The following is a 21,506-nucleotide window of genomic DNA, read 5'->3' as shown; positions in this document are numbered from 1 at the left end:
TTTTACAGCCATAAATTTCCTCTCCAAAAATCTCTCGTCAGGTGGTAACTGGTGACCAGCTGGTGGTGATCGAGCGGGGCGTCCTGATTCGTCAAGCCGAGCTGTCTCACGGCGGGGTCTACCACTGCCAGGTGGAGGAGCACGGCTACCACTGGACTGCGGTCACCGTGCGCCTCGCTGTTTGGAGCCCCTCTGCCAATCGCCTCCTGGCTTCCTGGTCGGGCTCGTCCTATCAGAGCGCCGGAACCCAGCCGTGGTACGAGAACGTGATGGCGCTGATTCACCCCGGAAACCTCGGCCAGCACTGCAAGGCTCTGGGATACCGCCCTCCGCGCAACCACCATCGCCATGGTGACACAAAGGCGGAGCCACACAAGGAGAAAGAGAGGCACAAGCATGGTGGGGGAAGAGGAGGAGGAGGAGGCGGCGGAGGAAGAGCAGCGGGGAGGAAGAGCAGGAGCAAGCCGCAGCAGAGGGCGCCGAGGAGTGCTTGAACGCGTGCCCGAGCGGGAGGGCAGATTTTCAGTGGCTTCAACAACCACACAAACACGCAAACACACACACACAAATGCACACATGTACACATACACAGTTAACTTATACACTGAGACACACACATACTGTATGTACAGAGACTACTTCATGCGCATGCACTTATCTACAAACAAACATGGCGTCCTTTCATTATAGAGACAAACAAGCTAAGCTACACACGAGTGACTGAAGTATGTACAGGATCTGGACAGCAAGGACTGTTTCACTGGGACAAATGACTGTATGAATGAAAAGGCTTAGGTTGCATCGCATGTTGAATGAAGGATAAACGGCATGCCCAAATCCCTAAGTTTGACTGACTCTGAGTCATGACAAGGACATTTGAATGGATTCTTTGGATTTGGACGCTCTACAGAGAGAGAGAGAGAAAAATAAAAACAAAAATCCGAGTCTCGTTCCAGAAGTCGATTTTAAGCATTTGGAAAAATCATCCGTCTGTCCCGAAAAGGACCATACTTGTGGTTTTGCATGTTTTTGCCCATTAATTAGGAATCACAGCTATCCCTCAAAACAGAGCAGATGTTTTTTAGATTGATTTCCTACCTTCCAGGCAAAAAACTGCTTTCTATTTATTTTGTCATGTGGAAAGAGAGACATTTTTTTTCAAAGTCATGTTCTTGAAGTTGAAGAAGTACTTTTTTCCCAAGTACTTTGCAAAACAATTGTTGCGCTTCAATTTCAAGGACACTCTTTCCCCCGGCATAGAGGAATTAATTTTCAAACTGCTTCTTTGTTGTTGGAAAGAGAACAGAAGTTGACAGAAGGGCAAATATGTATTTGCTGAAAGACTGTCAAATACCATTCAAATGTCATTGGAACCCAATGAAACAGCACAAAAAAGAAAGCTGTCAAACTGTTCTCTGTAGTGAAGAGTTTGTTCATCTTAAAACTTAGGATGTACAGCAGTGATACATAATGAAAAGGGCTAAAACATCCAAAACAAGCTGTTAGCGATCAAGGTAACAGTTTAACTCTGCAGAAACTTTGATTATTTTTATTTTGAGCAGCAGCAAATAGCACTGATGAGTTTTAATTTTCTTCACTTAATGGATATATAACATATAATCCTTCAGGCGGTTTCCCTGCAGTAAGGGCTTTGTTGGTTTCTTTAGATAGGTGGGGTCTGACCACGAGATGACTGACTGCGACCATGGAGATGAAAGGCAGAGAAAAAGCATGGCGACGGCTTTGATGAGGTTACAGATCAGCTTTCCCAGGACATTAGTGCTCTGTGTTGCAGCCGTGCAGACCCGCTACAGGAGATGTTTCCATTATGTTCTCCTCAGTGTTTGCTTCTGCAATGCTGGCTCGGTTAAGACTCACGGGCATAAGCTGCCATTGGTTTTGTGCCACGACACAGAGAGCGGTTTGGGTTAGGTGTGGGAACAAAGTGAACAAAAGAAGGAAAAAAAATGCTCCGTGCTGTTTAAAGTGTTGGTTGAGTGTGTCTGGAGTCCCACATGTGGACGTTGTACAAATTTAGGAAAAAGGTGCAGACACGTCTGAACACCAACTCCAACAGAAACTCCGCTTTGATATTCAGAACTGAGTGTCGTCCGCTGGTCTAAAGTAGGGCGCTTTCAAGCTTTCTATCTATTCAACATCTATTAGGTTATCGTTTAAGAAGTTGAGAGTGAATTTTAAAAGATTTTCATTACAACATGAACAAGAGGTTCAAACTGTAAACCGAACGAGAAGAAAACTGTACAGAAATGCATGTTTCTCAACCTGTTGGTGAATTTCAGTGGATTAGACTAACACAGAAGAGTGGAGCACATTATTGCAGGTTCTGCAGCCCCAGCTGGTAATGGCATCTGACTGTAAATTATGAAGCAGGCCCAGCGGATCATAAAGACGCCTTTATTATACCAAGCTGGAACTGGAGAAAGTGCTAAACAGGACTGGCGTCAAATGGACTCTGGCCAGCGGGATTTGAGTGACTTTGTGAGGCAGTAAATTGTGATTTGTTCTTAAAATGTTAAACGAACACAGCTACTTCCATCTCTATTTAACTTCCTTCTTTGTGCTATTTATTATTTTAATCTGGTGTGAGACTACTTCTTTGAGGAGTTGTGATACTTTTTTTGACATGAGTGTCTTTGTTGTTCTGTCTTTGTACGTATGTCTGATGTCCGATTGTTACCAGTTGATGTACCTTCCCACATTCACCAGTGGAAGTGTTTTTATTTTCGTTTTTAAAATCTTGCCCATCGTATTGGCATCTAAAGCAAGCGCTGCTTCAGTCTGAGGCAGCGGGAACTAAATGTGCATTTAAAATATGATATTTTTTCTGCTTGTCTTCTCGTTGTTGATGTTTCCCAGAACGCTGGATGCAGACTAAAAGTTCCAACATCAAGCCTGAGCTCAACAGTACTGCTGTTGTGTGTGGATCACATGGCACGAGTTCCAGTTAAATCATAGAGAGAGAAAGGTGTAACTAAAGGACAGAGGGAAAACTTACTAAATTAAAACTTAATCGAATTTTATATGCTATACTGGAAGAACGAGCATTTACATGCATGGTTAAGCCCAATAATAACAGCCTCAAAGTTTTCCCTGATTTAATATCATCCAGCAGTGGTGATGCTGAGCACACATTACTGACGGTAATATATACCATGCTGGGTCCTGCTGGATCCCAGTCTCTTTGCTCTTATAGCTGTATGCTTCGTCTCTCTCTATGTGCTTAAGGATCTGTGTGTCTTTTTGTGTATTTGACATTAATGGGATCAGATTTAGAGTAGCTGACAGAAAGTTCAGGGGCTGTGCCACTAAATCTTCCAAACGTGGAACTCTGCAATACATTCGAGATATTTTTTGATGCTCTAAGAAGAATAAACCAGAACAACACAAAGCACAGAGAGCCCACAGATAATTAATATGGGTTTGGCTTCTTGGTGTCTTGGCTCTTTGCTTCTTGGCTCGGGCCACATGAAAGAAGTCACAGCACTGAACTAATTCTGAGTTTCGTTTATAAGGGAGCGTGTGACACTGAGCAGCTGTCCAAGTGTCACGCAGCCAATTCTTAAAAATGAAAGTGTGTGTGAGAGAGTGTAACCCTGCAGCTGTAATCTAAAATGAAATCAGGATTTGGCCTGTTGTTAAGCTGCTGTTTAGAGTCGTTTAGAGTCGAATAGCTTACTGGTAAAGTATTTTGATCGGTCACACAGCTGGTTTTCCAGCAGATTCCTGCGCCCATGAAAATTTGAAATATGTCGCTGGGCTTTTACTGTTTATGTCCAGAGCTGGCAAATAATCATCATAACAGGACTAAAGCTTTGATTAATTCAATTTCAATTTAGTTTTAGCTAAAGTGCCAAATCAGCATAACAATCGCCTCAAGGCGCTCTATATTCTAATGTAACGACTCAATAATATTAGAGAGAAAATCTCAACAGTGGGACAATCCTCTGTGAGCAAGCACCTGGTGACAGTGGGAAGGAAAAACTCTTTTAACAGGAAGAAACCTCTGACAGAACCAGGCTCAGGCAGTGGCGACCGGTTGGGGGGGTGAGGGAAGGAAGACAGCATAAAAGTCACGCTGTGGAAGAGGGCCAGAGATTGTAGCTTTCTCATCACATAATATTGTATCATTTATCAGTTAGCATACTGCCACTGAAGCTGCTGAATGCTAACACCACAATCACTTATGTATTCTATCACAGATTTAAAGCTAATTAATGGCTAATTAGCCATTGTTGTGCACGCCTGTTGTTAAAAAAAACATGCAGGATATCTGCCCATATTTTACGACAAATGGCTATCCATTACTGCAAAAGAAACTACGATAGAATCGCAAATCACAATACATAACAGCATTTAATAGAGCTGAGCAATAGAGCCATAATCAGGTCAAATGAAGCAAGTGTCACTAACTAGCTAGTTTAGCTTAGCATAAAGGTTAAAAAATAGTGGCAATGCAGCTAGCCTCTCAAACTGCAATGTGTTAAATGGACATTTTACCCCAGAGACCCATGCAGATGGTAAATATAGGCTTGAATTCTGCTCAGTAAGAAAACACACCCTCAGTCTAACAAAGCAAAGCTTTCAACTCTATTTTTCTTGCTGATTTCGACTGCTCTCCGGGTTTGTTTGAATTACTATTCAAGAGATCCAGAAACATTAAAAAGATAAACCTAACTGTGCTTGTAATGACCCTGCCTTGTGGATATTGTGTGTATATATATGAATGTGTAACGTGTATATTTTATGTCGAATCCCATCTCTGCTGAAAGTTCTCTGCAGAGCTCAGAGACATTTTTATGGAGGACCATCTTAAACATTTAATGCTTTTCCTGTAAGATGAGGTGCAGAGCTGCTGCTCGTTCGTTACAATGGCCTCACTCTGTTATGCTGTATTTACATCTGAGTGCCAACATTCGTCTCTTGTGATTTTCCAGAACGACTTCTCTGCAGACAGAATGAAACTGTCATCAGTGGATCTCCTCTCATGTGCAGAGACTTTGTTTTTCTTTTTGTAAATATGTATAAAGGTCTGCTTTCAAATGAGCTTGTGTCTTGTGGTTTAGTGTGCCTATACAAAAAATATCCATATTCTGAGCTACACACCGATCCAACACGGGCACCTTTGCACTTTCTTTTTCAGCGTTTTTTTTTATCCGGTGGTTTTGTTTTACAAAGTTTGCAATATAAAGCTTTTACTTGTAAATTATATAGTTTGCAAGGGTCAATTATAAGTAATGGAAAATCATCTAAACCCTGTCCTAAACCCCAGGGCTTTTCAGCCTTTTTAGGACACGTGTCCTTTAGAAGCGTATGGGCAGATTTGGACACTGAGCAGTGCATAGTTGTATTACAGGCATTCATTACAGCTATGCTATTTTTCATGCATTCTGTCCATCACCGGTTTCACTCCAAAACAGTAACATACCGTTCAATACCAAATCACCATCTGTCTCTGCCAAAGCGACCACATACACTAGTTTCTCATCAAGTGATAAACAACTGGTATGCTGAGTAATCTGATTGGCGAGAGATGCGTTCCAGTCATGCTCAACATCCTTGACTTTGCTTGTTTCTGCTGTTTGGAAAACTTCTGATAACAGAGAGGTCAAGAACTCTTTACTGGTTAAAAAAAAGTCTAGGAAAATAGAGAACCGTGCATTTATATGAAGTTAGTCTATTGTAATCCTGTGTTTTGTTAAGAAATAAACATTCTCTTTCCAGGGTTTTTACAAACCTCTACTGGATGACAAAGTTGTGATTCCATAATTATATTTCATTTGGTTTCTTATTAGGCTATACATTAAAGGCAAAAGGGATCATCTGGCTATCATCAGCGATTACAGTCTTTTCGAACACATCGTGTCAATTTACTCACGTCATGCTATAAAACAAAACAAAACAAAAACCCTATGAAGGACTCTGTGAAGTGGAACTTTTAGAAAACACTTTTTGTTTTGGCATGCAAGCAGCTGAAACTCACTCTGATATGACTTCATCTTCTAACAAAACATTTAGACAAAAGTTTTTATGTTCTTGTGTGGCCTTTCAAACACTGCATGTTTAAAGCAGAGGAAACACCGAGAGCAAAGTTAAGATTCTTTTTATCAACCTAGCTACGTACAGAATATCAGTTTGGCTCTCTTTTATGTTTCTGAACAACAAAAACTTTTTTTTTTTGACATCTGTTAGTCAAAATTGTCTCAAGATTTTAACTTAATAGCTGAAGTTTTTTTTGTTTCAATTTTGAGTTAATTTTTCAGATGTTTTAGTTAGTAACTTAAAAATTTTAGGATAATAATCCCTCAATCTTTTTGCAGTCTAGTCTTCAGACCTGCTGCAAGGTCTTTGGTTGGTTGGTTCCCAGCAAGGACTGTTTTCTACTGTCATTAGTTCCCAGCAGGACAAATGCTCAAAATTTCACAAATTTTGACTTACCCAGTGAAATACCTCAAGATCTAGAAGATAAAGTGTCATTCTTTTTGTTAAAGACATATAACATATGACCCGGAATGACCTCCGACATTTCTTTGTCATGGCAAAATTAGTGCTTTGTATACCACTTAAAAACTTAAACGTTCAGTGACAGTGGCTGAAAAGGTTAGCATGCTTATGCACAAACATAAGTTGCTGATGATGGAAAACACTGATCAATAACTGTCAGCATGTCTTATCAGTGTGAGCATATCAGCATGCTGTCAGTAGAATTTAGCTCAGAGTGCCATATTAGAGTTTCACATGGCTGATAAGGAATTTGTGAAGCTTTACTAAACACATGCAGAGTGTGCACAGTGCACCACAGTGAACAACCAGCAGAGGAAATGCATGATTCTCATGTACAGTTAATATAGAATCCCCAATTAGCCTAACTGTATGAGGATCTCTTGCAGATGTGCAAACGACATCTAGAAAGACCCCAGACTGGATTTGAATGGGGGGCTTTCTTGCCGTGAGGCGACAGTGCTAACCACCACACGCAAATTAGACTCCCTGTGTGACCGATGTGGTGACAAGACATGAGACATGTGGTGACATAAATGGCTTTGCATTTATTGGTATTAGCTGTTTCCTCCAAGAGCTCAATAAAAACAGCATGCTTGGGAAATGTACCAAAAACTAGTGCATGCTTAAAAAAAAAAAAAAAGTCTCAGAAGGGGAAACTTTAGAATTTGCCACACAGAATGACTCATCTACTCGTCTGGCTTTCCCCCCAATTGGTTGGTGACCAGAAAGACGTCTTTTCACCATTTCGCTCATAAAAGAGTCTTTTAGGTGTAATAAGGGGGTTGTGCACTTCACCACAGTATCCCATTCAGTGACGTTCTCATGCTGAATAAAATTGTCTGCTCAGGCTTAAGATTGAATTTTCCAGCTAACTGCCACCGATGGTTTTCTGGAGTGACTCCACTGGAGCTCTAAAGACACCACGGTTGTTGGAAACGCAGACATTATCACAGATGCCTCTGTTTGATTATGTCTTCTACTTTGTCTTGCACTTAGTTGATCCACTTTCCAAAATGCTCTGAAGCTGCCTCCCAAAGACCACAATTTCTCTCCTATGTAACAGCTGTACTTAAATATGTCCATGTTTGTGATGGGCTTGTAAGCACCCTTGTAGGATCCCTGGCCCTATAGTGCCTCACTAAAAGCTAGTCATATTTTAATTCAGTTCTCATTTTGTCCTAAACCTGACCGGCTTCGACTAGTTTGTTGGCGTCTCAATAACAGCAAGTTGAAGGTAAAGTGAACAACAAGGGAAAATGTAACTAACCTGTGGAAGAAACGAAACACAAAACGGGGTCTCTGTGTTCACAGTTCAGTGATAAATGCCAGCCACATCTCACCTGTGTGCTTCACAATGAGTGTTATAACCTTATACTCACCTGCCACTTCATTAGTTACACCTTGCCAGTAATGGGTTGAACCTCCTTTTGTCTTCAGAGCTGTATCATTTCTTCATGGCTCAGATCCAACACAGTGCACAACACAGCTCCACCACGTGCTTTATACTCTGGTGACTGTGGAGGATGTTAAAATGCAGAGAATTTATTGTTATCTTCACTGACTGTGGTCATAAAAGGATGGACATGGTCAGCAACAATACTCAGACAGGCTGTGCCATTTAAACTCTGCTCAGGTAACTAAGAAACTATCCCCCACATACCTCTAACCTATATCACTGATACAAGGTAGGACTGATTAAAGCTTTCATGCTGTTTCTGAAATTAAGACTCATCATATGTGGGAACATTTTTTCAGTCTCCTATTGCCCAAGTTTTGTAAGCATGTGCAAACTGTAGCCCCAGTTTCCTGTTCTTAGCTGACAGAGTGGCACCCACTGCTGCTGTAGCTCATCTTTTTGAAGGTTTGATGTGTTGTGCATTCAGAGATGTTCTTCTGCATTCCTTGGTCATAATGTGTGAGTTTTGTGCCTTCCTATCAGCTCAAAGCAGTCTGGACATTCTCTTCTGACCCCTGTTATCAACAAGGCATTTTCAGCCAGAGAACAGATATTCTCTTTTTCTCTGGAAACCCTCGAGATGGTCATTTGAGAAAGTCTCTACATCTCTACAAGTTGCAGCAATGTGATTGGCTGATTAGACATTAAAACGCAGTTTAACAGGTGTACCTAATGAAGTGTTCATGGCAAGTGTATTAACCATCCAGCCATGTTTGTTGTTAACAGTTTACCAAGTTTTATAAGCACCATTTGCTTCTTCATAACCAGATGTTTGCATTGGTTTGCAAATTAATTATTAAACTGCTAACCAATTTACTGTTGTAAACTGTGAAAATGTTTAATTAACTATGAATTCATGAATTTAATTATTTGCATAGTCAAATCACAAAAACAGTCACTTCAAGGCACTTTATATTATAAGGTAAAGACCCTACAATAATACAGAGAAAACGCCAACAATCAGATGAACTCCCAGGGGCAAACACATGGCAACAGTTGGAAGGAAAAACCAGTTGGGGGCGATGGGTGGATATATAATTTTCATCTACAGTTTTAAAGTGTTACCCTGTTAAAGTTTATGTTTAAACTGAACAAAACTAGATAAATTCAGCTGCAGTTTTGGTTGCCGTGAGCAGAAATTGCCTCACATGAAGAAGAGCAGATTTAATTCAAGTCATCTGAAGAGCACAGTTATCTTGCCCCTTGAGTATGGATGTAATTAATATCTGTGACTTGTGGGATAATGATTTACAGGCTTTTACTTTCATTTGTGCAACATGCAGTCTCCAGCTTTCATTATGCAAAAACCACATGTGTGTGAAGCCATGTGCCTTCAATTTGCTTTTTTTATTCCTCGTTTTCCTAAACGGTGCCTTTCTTGTGGCAGTTCCTAATATGCTAAAATAGCTTCACTGGCATTAATAGCTTTAAAAAAAAAGAAACACAAAACCTGGAAACAGTCAAAGTGACTACAAAGTGCTCTACTGGGAAATCCTTGAATATTGGCTTATTTCTGAAGTCTTTTAGTCTTTAGGTAAATTCCACAGGCTTTGATGTTTGTCACATCAGGAGAAGAACAAAATTGGATAAAACAGCTGAATCTTCACCAAGAGACAGGACGCAGCTGGCCTGGATGGATGGCTTAGATTAGAAATTATACGAGATCCTCAGATGTGGTGATTGTGTGGTTTTGACTCCTCTCTCCTCCTCTGCAGCAGTGTTTGTCATTTCTGACCACATTTAAAGATTTAAGAAGCCACAGACACTGTCCTGACTTCCAGTGTAGGCAACCAGGCAAAACTGGGGGCCCTTTGGCTTTGTACTTATCCTCAGTTACTAATTTTATTTCACCATCCGCTAAAATTATGTCCAATATTGTTCAAAAAAACAAACAAACCAATGTTTGGTTTTTTAAACTGAGGCTTAGAGCAAACGCAGTGGTGCAAATTTTTCCATGATTGCCTATTTACACTAGATTTGGAGATATGTAACTGAAGAGAAGTACAAAGCCAAACCATGCTGACACTTGGCTTATGTGGCATGAACATTACAATACATATTGCACCTTCAAGGTAACCAACATTTCAGTTTTTGTTGCTATTGTTCAGTTTATTTTAGTGGACTTGCTTCTTGCTTAGTTGCTAAAGCTCCACAACACTGGGGTGGTTTGGTCATAGGCCATAACTACAGGTAAAAGAGGGTCCACCTCAATCTGTATTTGGCAGAGGAAAATCACCAACAGGTAGCTTGTAGTCGGGGAAGTTTCTTTGCAGGCTGGAGACCTGCGGTGTTTGTCTCCATCTGTTGGGGTAAATAGAGAAATGCAGGATTATCATGTGGATAAACGGTTTAGTGAGTTTCAGCACATGTAGGAACGAAATGATGCTGATAAACTGATAAACATAAGAACACTCAGAACACAACCGCTTTTCTTTAAAGCAGGGGTGCCAGAATCTGCCTGACAAAGACATTTGTGGTCCATTTGTACATATGTGGAAAATGTGTTGCTGTATTTTGATACATTTTACAGCTTGTCCTGCTGATAAAGACATCTCTCACTGCCATTCATACTAAACCAAAGTATCTAAGTAACAGATTAAATAGAAACAAAAGTACAAAGAAGTAACAGAACCTTTATGTTTTATAACAGGATAGTCTGAGACATTTTTTAATGAAATTTTACAAATTATTTTTCACATTTAAACCCAAAAAGTCGTGCTGACAGATATTTTTTAAAAATTTATATATATGTTTATTTGTTTAATGATGCCTTTTGCAGGCCGGAACATTTTTTTCGGAACTTGATGCGGAAGGATATTTTCATCGGACTCGGTTGTTGCTTACATCTGTCAGGATAGAAGCTCCTCAGGTGAGTGTTTTTATCGTCTAACGGAGCTCTGTAGCGCTGCTGTATGAGCCTGTTTGTAGGTAACTGCGAAGGTTAGCACTAACTGTACGTTTTGATGTAGCCGTGTCAAACAATAAAAGCCAGCTGTGAGTGTTCTGGGAGTTGGAGGCCTGGACTGCTAATGTTAGCCGCGCTGCGCTAACGTCATTTAACTGCACTGGCAGCTGAAAGGGAGCTAGCAAGGCGACTCTGACAGCTCTACGACAACTTCCTCAGCGCTGGCAGACAGTTATGCTTGTCAGGGTTTTTTTCTTAGTTCCTCTTTGTTTGTCACACCGTAGTTTTCGGGCGTTGCTGTCTTAAAATCTGGAAATGTAAGCTAATATGAACACTAAGGTAGCTTAGTATTGAGCTAAACCATTTAGTATGACGCCATTTCAGTCTTTATGGAAAATTGTTATGATCCATAAGTGTGTCAGCAAACACCGACGTGTTTAAATCTTTGGAAAATTCTCACAGCAGTCCCCTTCTTCTCACAGTCTAATTGTTTCCATTGTCTTGTACGTCATATGAGAGGTCAGGAGACCAACCACATTATTCACTTATTCTGCTTTTGTAGAGGAGTCAGTGAATTCAGTCGATGTACTCCTCTCCTGTTGTCTGTGGTTGTGCCTTTAGAGATTTCTCTTTACAGCAGTAACGTAAGTGTCCTTACTCACATTAAGCATTTCTCATTGTGTTTCTACGCACTGCTGTTGTTTCTACACATACTTCAATTTCTCATTGTGTTGATGCATTTTTCATTTGACTCTGATTCATCAAAACCAGTTTTTAACACTTTTGACAGTCAGATCTTCAGATCACTCACTTACCTTAATGCTGTCTGGCATAGATTTAGTGTTTTAAATCATATCAGTTTTAAAGCTTTTTCAACTATAAAGGGAGGAGCAAGGCCAGTTACACACACAGCAATAATCACCCTACAATATTCATTGGTCACAGATCGGAAGTTATCGACTGACTTTGCTTGGTTTGACGTGAAAAACTTTTGATTGTTTTAGTCTTTTGCACAGTTCAGTCAGTGTTATGAGAAATGCCTTAACTGTTTTGAGAACTGCTTTAGGAGTGGTGAGAACGATGTTCCTGATGCATCGAAGTGATCAAGACAAACCATAAACAGCTGCCATTATTCGGCTACGTGGCAAAATGTAGTTACTATATTCTTACTTACATTTGATAATGTGCAGTTGTGGTCAGAAATCACAAAGAAATTAACATTTTTACACCCAATTCTCGATTTTTCTATTTTGAAGTTATTAAAGATGTTTGTTGTGGAATCATTCCACTCTGGTAAAAGACCAGTTCAAGGAGATCATTAAAAGCCCAAAATTAATGTGACGTTCATGTCCATTATGATTGTATGCAAACTTTTGTTTGCTGTGCCTTTCTGTTGCATCCCATGTGCTCAAAAATCTAGAAAATTCCCTTTACTGCTGTATATGTAAGTAATCCATTGGATAGAATTCATAGGTTCTACCCACATCATCAGGCCCTATTGATGGATATTTGACCCCCTGACTCGTGTTTCTCAAGTAAGATCTGGCCAAACCATTGAATACTCAATACTGTAGCAAAAGATGGCATGGAATGCTTGGTCAGACTCTTGACTTTGTTTACTAATTTTCTGACCAAACGTTTTCTAATTTAGGTGAGGAATCCTTTCTAATGTACTTTAGTGTTTAGCGCTGATGATTAAGGAAGGATAAGGGGATGAGATGTGTTGATGTTTTTAAAAAATGGTTTGTATAAAAAATGTTATTTTGGTATGTGGGAAAACCCTTTTAGCTCATGGTAAAACCAGTTAATTTAATTATAGATTTAAAAGGTAGAGTCACTTCCAGGTTTCCAGTAATGTTCTTTCTTTGTAATCAGCAGGCGGAGGGATGAGTCTCTCCCCTGTGATTGGCACAGAAGTGCCAGAAACGGCAAACGGGGTAGCGACACCTGTTGCACTGGAGAACGGCCCTCAAGCTCCGGTCTCAGTGAAATGTTCAAGTAGAGTACCAGGTACCGGGGAGGCATCTGTGGATGAGTCCCACATGCACACAGAAAACCATGCTGATGCTAATATGGAAACTAGAGTTCACCATGGGAAAGGCCACTTGGACACAGAGATGGACATGAATGAGAGAACCTCTAGCTTATCATTACAGAGCCCTGAGGAGGCAAACCCCTCCCTCCCCACAGTGACAGGCACAGGAGAAACAGAACTAGGATCCAAAGACAAAGACATTCCTGATGAAGCCTCTAAGACTGTGGACCCTGCTGATGCAGTTCTTCTGTGGGACTCAGCATTGCACAGGCAGTCCAAAGACTCGTTTCAGCAAGGACACCCAGTCACCACAGACAGGCAGCAGACAGAAGCAGAGACTGCAGATGGAGGCTCCAACAGCCAAGAGGAGGATGTAGATGGAGAGACAGAGAAACAGGATGTGGAGGAGGATGAGAAGAATGAAAACAAGTTGGAGAATCAGCGCGCCGGAAGGAGAACAAAGGTGGAAGTGAGTGGAGTGCAGGATTATTGTTCTGACATTTCAGGTTTATTAGATTGTGTGTACCAAAGAGAGCAGAGGGTAAAGGAGGAAGAGAGAATGATGTCAGCAGATGTAATGAGAACTAAAGCCAGCGCAAATAAATGTAGCTGAGTCATCAGAACATGACCTCTTTCAGACAAATTTCAGTAGGATTAAAATAAAGTGCAGCGTGCTGACTATCAATGATTGACAAGATGATTGTCCTTATTTTAGAGTGAATAAACCTAAAATTGAGAAAAGAAGCCGTCTATCAAAGAAAAGCGTGGCCACTGTAAACGACAGGAGATATGTGTAGCTCCACATGGTTCAGTAAATTTTCTCTACTTTTTTTAAATTTTTTTATTTGTTCTCCAAAATTTCCAGTCTTCACAACGCTACTCATCTTCAGCCCCTGGTCCGAGTACCTCCACCTCTTCTTCTCCTCCACCTCCTCTTCTTTCTTCAGATGATACCCCTTGCCCTCCTCACATCATGGCCCAGGTCTGGGTTCGCAATGTGCGGGGAATGCAGGACAGCAAGAGCCTGGATGAAATTAGTCAAGCGTGTGGAGGTAGATGTGCATCTTCCCGTGGTCTGGCTTTTTCTTCGTGTCTTTTCTAAACTGAGAAATGTATAAAATCTTTTTCTGTAAAGCACCAGAGTGAAGTAAAAAGAAGTGGAATTTGTGCCATTGTTTAGCTTTTCTTCCACGTTGAACTGTGTTACTGACTATCGACAGTGTTTTGTAACCACAAGTTGTTGATATTGGTTGCAGGTGGTTCAGGGGCTCGAGGAGGGGGCAGAAGTGGCCAGTCAGAGGGCCGAAGGGCCACCATCTCCTCGGCTTTGGAACTAGAGGGTACAGTCAGTCACGATGGAGACCTGACTAACTTCATCACAAAAAACCTCGAGCAGAAGATCAAAATGAGCTCCAAGCCTAGTCTGGACTGCAGTGACTGTGAGTAAAGAGTCAGAGGAATAATTGACATTATTCAAACACATTTTTTCCCCTTTTTTTTGTAAATTATGAAAACATTTTGTATTTCTGTATTAGTTTTTTATTCTAAGTGCAAACAGAAGAAACATGCATACTGTATGTGTGGACTGCATACAGTTTGTGCTGGTGTAGAGGACATGTAGATAGAGCTCTTTCATGACTGCTTGTACTCTCCCGCTGTAGAATGTGGCATTTCAACTGGTTATTGGTATTTGTATAGCTGGTGGGACTGAACTGCAGTGACAGTTGTCTTCTTTAAGATTTACAGCCTGCTCCTCCTTGCAGAGGCAAACACGCCCAGTCAGCGACTAGTCATCATTAATGCATAGCTTAGACCATAATAAGTAAATTGGAATTGAGGTACTAATTTAAGCAAATTAATTGCCATGATTGGTTATCCTATTATGAACCGGCTTACATGAATCCCTTAATGGCCTGTGGGGTCATTCAATGTCAGTTGATCAAATGCATACAATCTGATCTTTGCAACTCAGATTTGCTTGAGAAAAGAATTCCACAGTAAAGACAGATGTGGTGATAGATGTATGAGTGTGGACTCTAAGCTGTATAGTTTACAGCTCTGTGCGTGGGCACAGTTAACATATAATGATGATTGCTTGATTTCACTAAAATATTTGGCTGTTAGATCTCTGATAGTAGATTTTACCTCAGGCAAACAAAGGCAGGTGCAACAGATTTATGTAACAAGAATAACTGTCAGACAAATTCCATTTTATCTTTTTTTTACAGGTTTTACTGGTTTGAGGCATTGCTCATGTTGAGGTTGCTGGGTCAGAGCTCTGAGTAGTTTTAGCTTTGGTGACTTTTCCTTTCTTAGCTACTTTATAATGCCCATGTTCAGCTGGGTGTGGTTGATATAAGTGTCTGGTTAGGTTTGATCCCCCTTACAGTTTACTTTAGCAAACTTTGTGTCTTCACTCACAGTGAAGAGCTTCCATGCTCCACAACATGGTAGCATATGGCTGTCAATGTGCTCAGGACTATTCGTGTGCGTCGCTGTGCATGTGTTGCCCATGCATAAACCAGACCGACTCATGCATGGGACATTCCCGAGTCTCACCAGCTGGCACTCGTCAGAGCAGAGAAGGCTGAAAATCATCCTTTTCTGGTCCCTGGCCTATCGATCGGCACATTTCTAATAAATGTATAATTTTTCCTCCGAGCGTGCAGTAGCTGAAGTTGACTGGTTCGCTGTTATCATACAATGTTAATGTGGTACAAGCTAAGCAATTCATGTAGTCGCTATTTTTTTTTAGTTATTTATTTTACTTTCTGTCTCAATAGATTGAGTGAAAAATCATGTGACTGACTCAAGGAAGGATGATGTGTTCATTCAGTTAGGAAGTGCGCCATATATACAGATCGTTACAGTTGAAGAGTAGTTAAGTGTTGAAACAACACTTTAAAAAATATAACAGTCAAAATTGAAAGTTTTCAGTTCTGAGACAGAAATTGTTCATCATATTCAGTTACCACAGAAATATTTTGCATTTACTGCAGCAAATGATGAAATACAGCAAAGCTAAAAACGTGAATAATGCCAGTAATGGTGTCAACATGAAGCAACAAGCCATTCTAACATGTAGATACTCTACACTGTGTGTGAACACTATCAGGTTTAGCCTGTCTTAGTGATTCTCTTACATGCTCAGGAAATGTTTCTGCATGAAGCTTTATGCTCATATCATTGAGAACAGTGTGGAAAATCTCTAAAAGTTACACTTTTGGTTAGTGAAACCCTCCACCAGTGCTTGTTTCCCTTCAGAGTCCTCTCTGCATAAGATTTTATAAGCGTAATAATTAAAGGTGATTTTGTTCTTCCCCTCTCCTCATCTTCCAATTTTCCTGTGTGATTAAATTAGCCTAAGTCTGAGCTGTGGGGAGACGATGGAGACCCAACCCCAGGAGGAAAAGTTTTGTTTCTTTTTCCTCAAAATGCCACACGTGTGCCGCTGTCTCAGAAATTAAATCTTCTCTGTAGGTTCAGCAGGTCGCCCAAGCAGAGCTTGTGCATTAGCAGCCATCCGTCTTGTCAGATTTTGCTGGAGTAAGACACAGAACCCCTGCCCTTCACTCAGAAACCCTCCTGGATGAGAGTGTCAGCTAAACTGGCCTCTCAATTTAAACACAGGGCCACAGTCAATATGTCCTCTGTGGCAGCTCATTCTCTCTACCTGCTGATTCAATTAAGATTGATGACGCACAGACCTTGTTTAGACTGAAGGGATTTGTTAAAGGTCCTGCCGCAGCCCGACAGAAACTTTTCAGAGGTTGAAACTGTTTTTGTTTTTAAATTCCAATTTATTGACTGGGGTTTGTTTAATCCAAGGTTTAATTACTCATGGCACTCTTGGCTAAGTGTATAATTTGTTTCAATTTCTGAGAAACAGTCTTTTTAAAACAACTACCAAATACAAATGTTTCATTTTATTCAGTGTTTCTTTTTTTTTTCCTTCTTCACTGTAGTTATAGTTTAATTTTGCACCCTGACTAGAATTTGGTTCACTGCATTTCAGCCAGAAGGCATATGCTTATCTCCTCCACCAGTGTCCATAACTTTACACTTTATAGATAATTCTGCTAATGGGTTATCTAAAAAAGTATATTCTATATTAGCTATTCTATATTGTATATCTAATTTATGATGACTCTCACTAGCGGACTGTTCGGGTCCTATTTACCGAAGTCGAGGGTTGACACGGCGACCAGCGGATATACCACCCATTGATCCCACCGTCCTTCTGGACCTTCAGAGACACACCCAGGAAGTGGCACACAGTGTGGAGGTGATGATGCGGAGCCTCAATGGAACCATCCAAAATGTGAGTGTTAGTAGTCAGAAGTGTAACACGTACACGTCATTGCAGTCTATGTATTACGTAGTAGTTTAAGGTGTGTATGGGTGTCACAGATGTCAGCTGAGAACAGCATTGCCTGGTGATGAGTCTCGATTTCTGCTTTGGATTCAGACGGTAGGGTCAGAATTTGGCATAAACAACATGAAAGCTTCCTGCCTTCCATCAACACCTCAGATCACAAGTTCACTGTAGTCACCAGATATCAATCCAAAGAGCATCTTTCACATCATGGATGTGCAGCCAACAAATCTGCAGCGACTTTGTGATGCTTTTATGTTGACATGAATGTTCCCAGCACCTTGTTGAATCTATGCCATTAAGAGTTAAGGCAGCTCTTAAGGCAAAAAGGGGTCTAACCCTGTAAAAGCACTGCTGAGGGTATATGTAGATATATTACAGGGTCCTCATGTTTTATGTTACTATTTTATTTCTCCCCTTTTGTTTTTGTGCTATTCTTTAATCTCTCTCTTAACCCGCTCTTTTATGCAGATGACAGCTCTGAGTGTGGGATATATCCAGACCTACAGAGACTCCGTGGACAGCCTGGGAGAGTCTGTAGATATGAGTATAAAGGTGAAATGTAGTTTGTGTTTTTGTGTCTGTTCCTTTCACATAACCTGACAAGTAAAGATTGCTGTTTGCTGGGTCCACCAGAGCAAGCAACCTTTAATACTATTAGCTAAATAATAGTGATAGCCCAGATCATGTCATTTTGCTGGATTTTCCTTGGACACGAGTTGCATTTATGGGTTGGATGTTGTATTGTAGTCGCTACATGATAGGTCACTTTACAGAAATATGATTTAACAGACGGCATTCCTAACTTGTGAACCTGAAAAAAAACTGTTAATGAGGAAAAACCTTAAATCAGGACCACAGTGGGCAACCCCCTCACATTATTTTTGTTAAGTACAAATTATTCCTTTTTCTGATAAATTCTGTCGTCCATGTTTTTGCCTCCACAGGGCATGTATACACTAATGGCTCGCTGCGAGGAGTTGGATCGTTCCATGCAGCCCATACACAACCTGGCTACGCAGATACGCGATATCAAACGCACCCTTGACACTCTAGAGGCAATTTGCAAGTAACACCATAAACCAACATCTCAGATGCAAAGGTCAAGCATCAGGCGCATGTGTGCAACCAACCCACCCATGTGCAGGTAGCACACACACACATACTGCAGCGAAGACACCCGTGGAGTCCGGGAACCGTTGCTGCTCGGCATGTTGGATTATCGGCACTCCTAGTTCCTCTGGACTGGCTTACACGTTCCTCATGTTTGTGTTGTGAGATCTCAGATGAACTGTGCTTATTTCGCTCTTCAGGCTGAGCTTTTTCCCTTTCACAACATTTACGCTATCCAAGTTGTCAAGAAACAAAATCTCACAAATTAACCAGTTTTAGAGACACTTGTACCTTGGACACATGCACATGGACAGATCCTTAAAGAAGGTGGGATAAATGGGCTCTTTTTTTTTTTTTTTTCTTTTTTTACTTCACCGTTTAAAAGGAGTGAGTTGGTCTCCGTCCAGCCTGCTTGGTTCAGATTGCACTAACCTCTGTTCCCCACATGGAGGTGATGTTTCGTTCTCCGTCTCTCTGCCACTGGAGAGGCAATAAAAACTGCTCAGCAGGCGGTGACTTTTGCACAGGAACAGAAAGTCTATTTTTTAATCTTATGCAACAAGGATCAGATTCTTTCACTGCAAGCTAAATTACAGTTGTGTCATGTCTGTTTGTCCTTACGTGTTTTGTGTTTTCAGTTTCCTCAGCATGCGTGCTTGTTCAAAAACACTGAAATTTTGTGTCACTGGGAACCAGTACAGTCCGTACTCTGTCAGTGCAGTCCAAGATGATGTTGAGTACATAACTGGAAACGTATGTTGTGCAGCCTTTGCAGTGGCTTTAAATATTACATATAAGATTAACAGCTTCAGGTATTTAATTTCCTTTGACTTTTAGATGCCATTTATGGGGCTGGATAGTGACGTTGATCTCCTGATTTTAATTCTTCATTATTCAGCTGCATCAGAGCTTGAGAACCTAAATTCTTACATCCTATAAAACTGTAAAACTAAGTAAAGTGCATCTGATAGGCTAAATTGTAAAACACAATCAAGGGGCAGCATTATTGTGCGTAAATTAAAAATAGAAGCATTCTAACTTTGAGCACACGCAGGGCTGAATGTCTGATCTCATTCTCGTTAGCACTGTTTGTGCAGAGACGGCATCAGCCTGATATCTGAAGACAGCTGGCTAGCTTACATTAGCAACCCAAGAGACTGACTGGATTAAGTAAAATTCATGACTTACATGCTTCCATAACTTGTAGCCAGAGATAACATCTCATCTTGTCATCAAACACAAACCAAGGGCTCAGATCAGTGTGCAGTCTTCTTTTTTTCAGTCTGTCCCCCTCATGATTATAGTCGTGACTCAATGTGGCTGTGATTTTATAAAACAAGATTCATGTGCACATTGTGACAACTCGATTTCCAAGGTTTAAACACTTTACACTCTATGCAGCTCTGACTGAAACCACTTAGAAAAATTAACCACTGCAGCCAAACAAAACTGAGACTAACGAGAAAAAACAAAAAGCGAAGATTGATTTCCAGTGAAATCTGAAGCTGTTGAAAGTCTTTTTATTTCCAGGCGAGTAACTACGAAAACACTGCTCGGTGTCATTAATTGTATCGTGTTTGGTTAGGTTCCTGTTCACTCAATTTAAAGAAATGATTTATGCATTAGAATAGCTCCATTCAAAAACACATTTTAAATCCATTAAACTTCTCTTGAAGAATGATTGTGGGGGCTTTGCCAGCTATGGACTTAAATCAGCTGCTGAACGTGGTGAATGACTAAAGTTGGAGGTTTTGTAGTTTTCTGTTTTACTTTTGCATTTAATAAATGTGTTTGAAACCTGGAAAATCAAATGCTAAAATTGAATTTTGGATTCACAGTTCTGGCTTTTGATTGCATCGAAGGGTCGGAGAGAAATTACTCAGACAGCAGATAAACTGTTGTGCAACTTTTTATAATGTCAGCATAGGAACAGTGGACACAGTGTTACAACAAAAAAGAGCTACGGCCTGTGGATGTGAGCTAAGGTGGTTTACTTAAGCATTTATTAATTTACCGAACGATGAAGCCAGCGTCGCCTGGCTGTTGTTCCCAGCCTTTCTTAATTTAATGAAAAGTCTGCTGTAATTGCACTTGTAGGATTAATCTAGATCAGAGTATGTGTTCAAGATCTTCATTCTAAGAGCGAACCTTATTATAGATGTCATTTGGAATGAGGAGTCTTGTTTTGGTTGTCTTACACTGGACTCTGCATACATTTCTGTCAGTAGTGCTTCAAGATTGATCTAAACCAAATACTGAAGTCATTTTTAATCTAAAATGTTGCCTGAGCAATACTGTAAGCAAGGTAAGTATACATTTTAATCTTGAACATCATATTGAAGCTTAATTCAGCCATTAAATCACTTTTAAACATCTTTACGAAGTGTCATATGTGGATGTGGAACTCGGAGCAGTGCATTAACTCTGCAAAACGTGCCCCTCTATGCCGCTCTGCACTTGTTTTCATCAGTGCGGTAAAGATCAAGCCAAAAAATACATTCAATTGGTTATGATGGCTGTTTGTGTAAAACTGCTCTTTGGTTTCTTACGTCCCTCGAACCTTGTTGGAAAGGGTTTTAGCCAGGAAATGTTATTAAAATTTCAAGCTTTATAGTAAAGTTAATATTCATCCAGGTTCCCTCAGTTATACTGACGTATACCAGTACATGTGTGTAAAGATGTAAATGCTGTTTTGTAGGAGAGTGTAAAAAAAAAAAAAAAAAAAAAAAATGTTACTGGAAGACTTGATAGATATTTGAGGCAAGAGAGACATAGAGCTGTGATGTAAGAGAGGAAATGTCATTTTCTTGTTTTGTTTTTTAAATTCTGTCTTACAATCAGAGGCACCTGTGTACATATGATCTCTTTCTGTAACTAAAATGATTTAGATACCCTTTGTCTTGACTGTATATTTTATTGAAAAATAAATTTACAGAAGCTGCAAAAAACCCCAAACATTTGGAGCTTCTTTTTTTTTTTTAGAACACCACCTCCAGTATTCTGTTACTGTCCTGTTTAAAACAGTCCTGTGACTAAAAATGCATCTTTACTGCTGCAAGAGGACTTAGGAGTGTAAGTAGCAGTCATGTGCTGCTAAGAA

The 21,506-nt window shown here is 40.4% G+C and overlaps 2 protein-coding genes across 6 annotated transcripts in view; both read left to right on the top strand.

The window, feature by feature from the left end:
• Window positions 1–5,064, top strand: part of sema3h (sema domain, immunoglobulin domain (Ig), short basic domain, secreted, (semaphorin) 3H) — a 53,027-nt gene extending 47,963 nt beyond the window's left edge. For both annotated transcript variants that reach the window (XM_005478371.4, XM_005478372.4), the window contains exon 18: window positions 42–5,064. In XM_005478371.4, the coding sequence (XP_005478428.1) occupies window positions 42–494 (453 nt within the window). In that variant the 3' untranslated portion in view covers window positions 495–5,064. The remainder of the gene's footprint in view (window positions 1–41) is intronic.
• Window positions 5,065–10,756: 5,692 nt separating this feature from the next.
• On the top strand, window positions 10,757–21,136 carry borcs6 (BLOC-1 related complex subunit 6). Of its 4 annotated transcripts, none has more exons than XM_013271094.3 (7): window positions 10,757–10,847; window positions 12,759–13,387; window positions 13,784–13,970; window positions 14,175–14,357; window positions 17,076–17,239; window positions 17,765–17,848; window positions 18,241–21,136. In XM_013271094.3, exons 2-7 carry the CDS (start codon window positions 12,770–12,772, stop codon window positions 18,364–18,366), a joined length of 1,362 nt encoding a protein of 453 aa, XP_013126548.1. In that variant the 5' UTR covers window positions 10,757–10,847; window positions 12,759–12,769; the 3' UTR covers window positions 18,367–21,136. The 4 variants fall into 4 exon arrangements, with proteins under 4 accessions (XP_013126548.1, XP_013126549.1, XP_013126550.1 ...); XM_013271095.3 differs by having other exon boundaries at window positions 10,758–10,847; window positions 12,762–13,387; XM_013271096.3 differs by lacking the exon at window positions 10,757–10,847 and adding an exon at window positions 10,877–11,527 and having other exon boundaries at window positions 12,762–13,387.
• Window positions 21,137–21,506: the final 370 nt, after the last annotated feature.

The sequence above is a fragment of the Oreochromis niloticus genome, linkage group LG20, assembly GCF_001858045.2.
Source record: "Oreochromis niloticus isolate F11D_XX linkage group LG20, O_niloticus_UMD_NMBU, whole genome shotgun sequence".
NCBI lineage: Eukaryota > Metazoa > Chordata > Actinopteri > Cichliformes > Cichlidae > Oreochromis > Oreochromis niloticus.
This window is presented reverse-complemented; position numbering and strand designations above follow the sequence as displayed.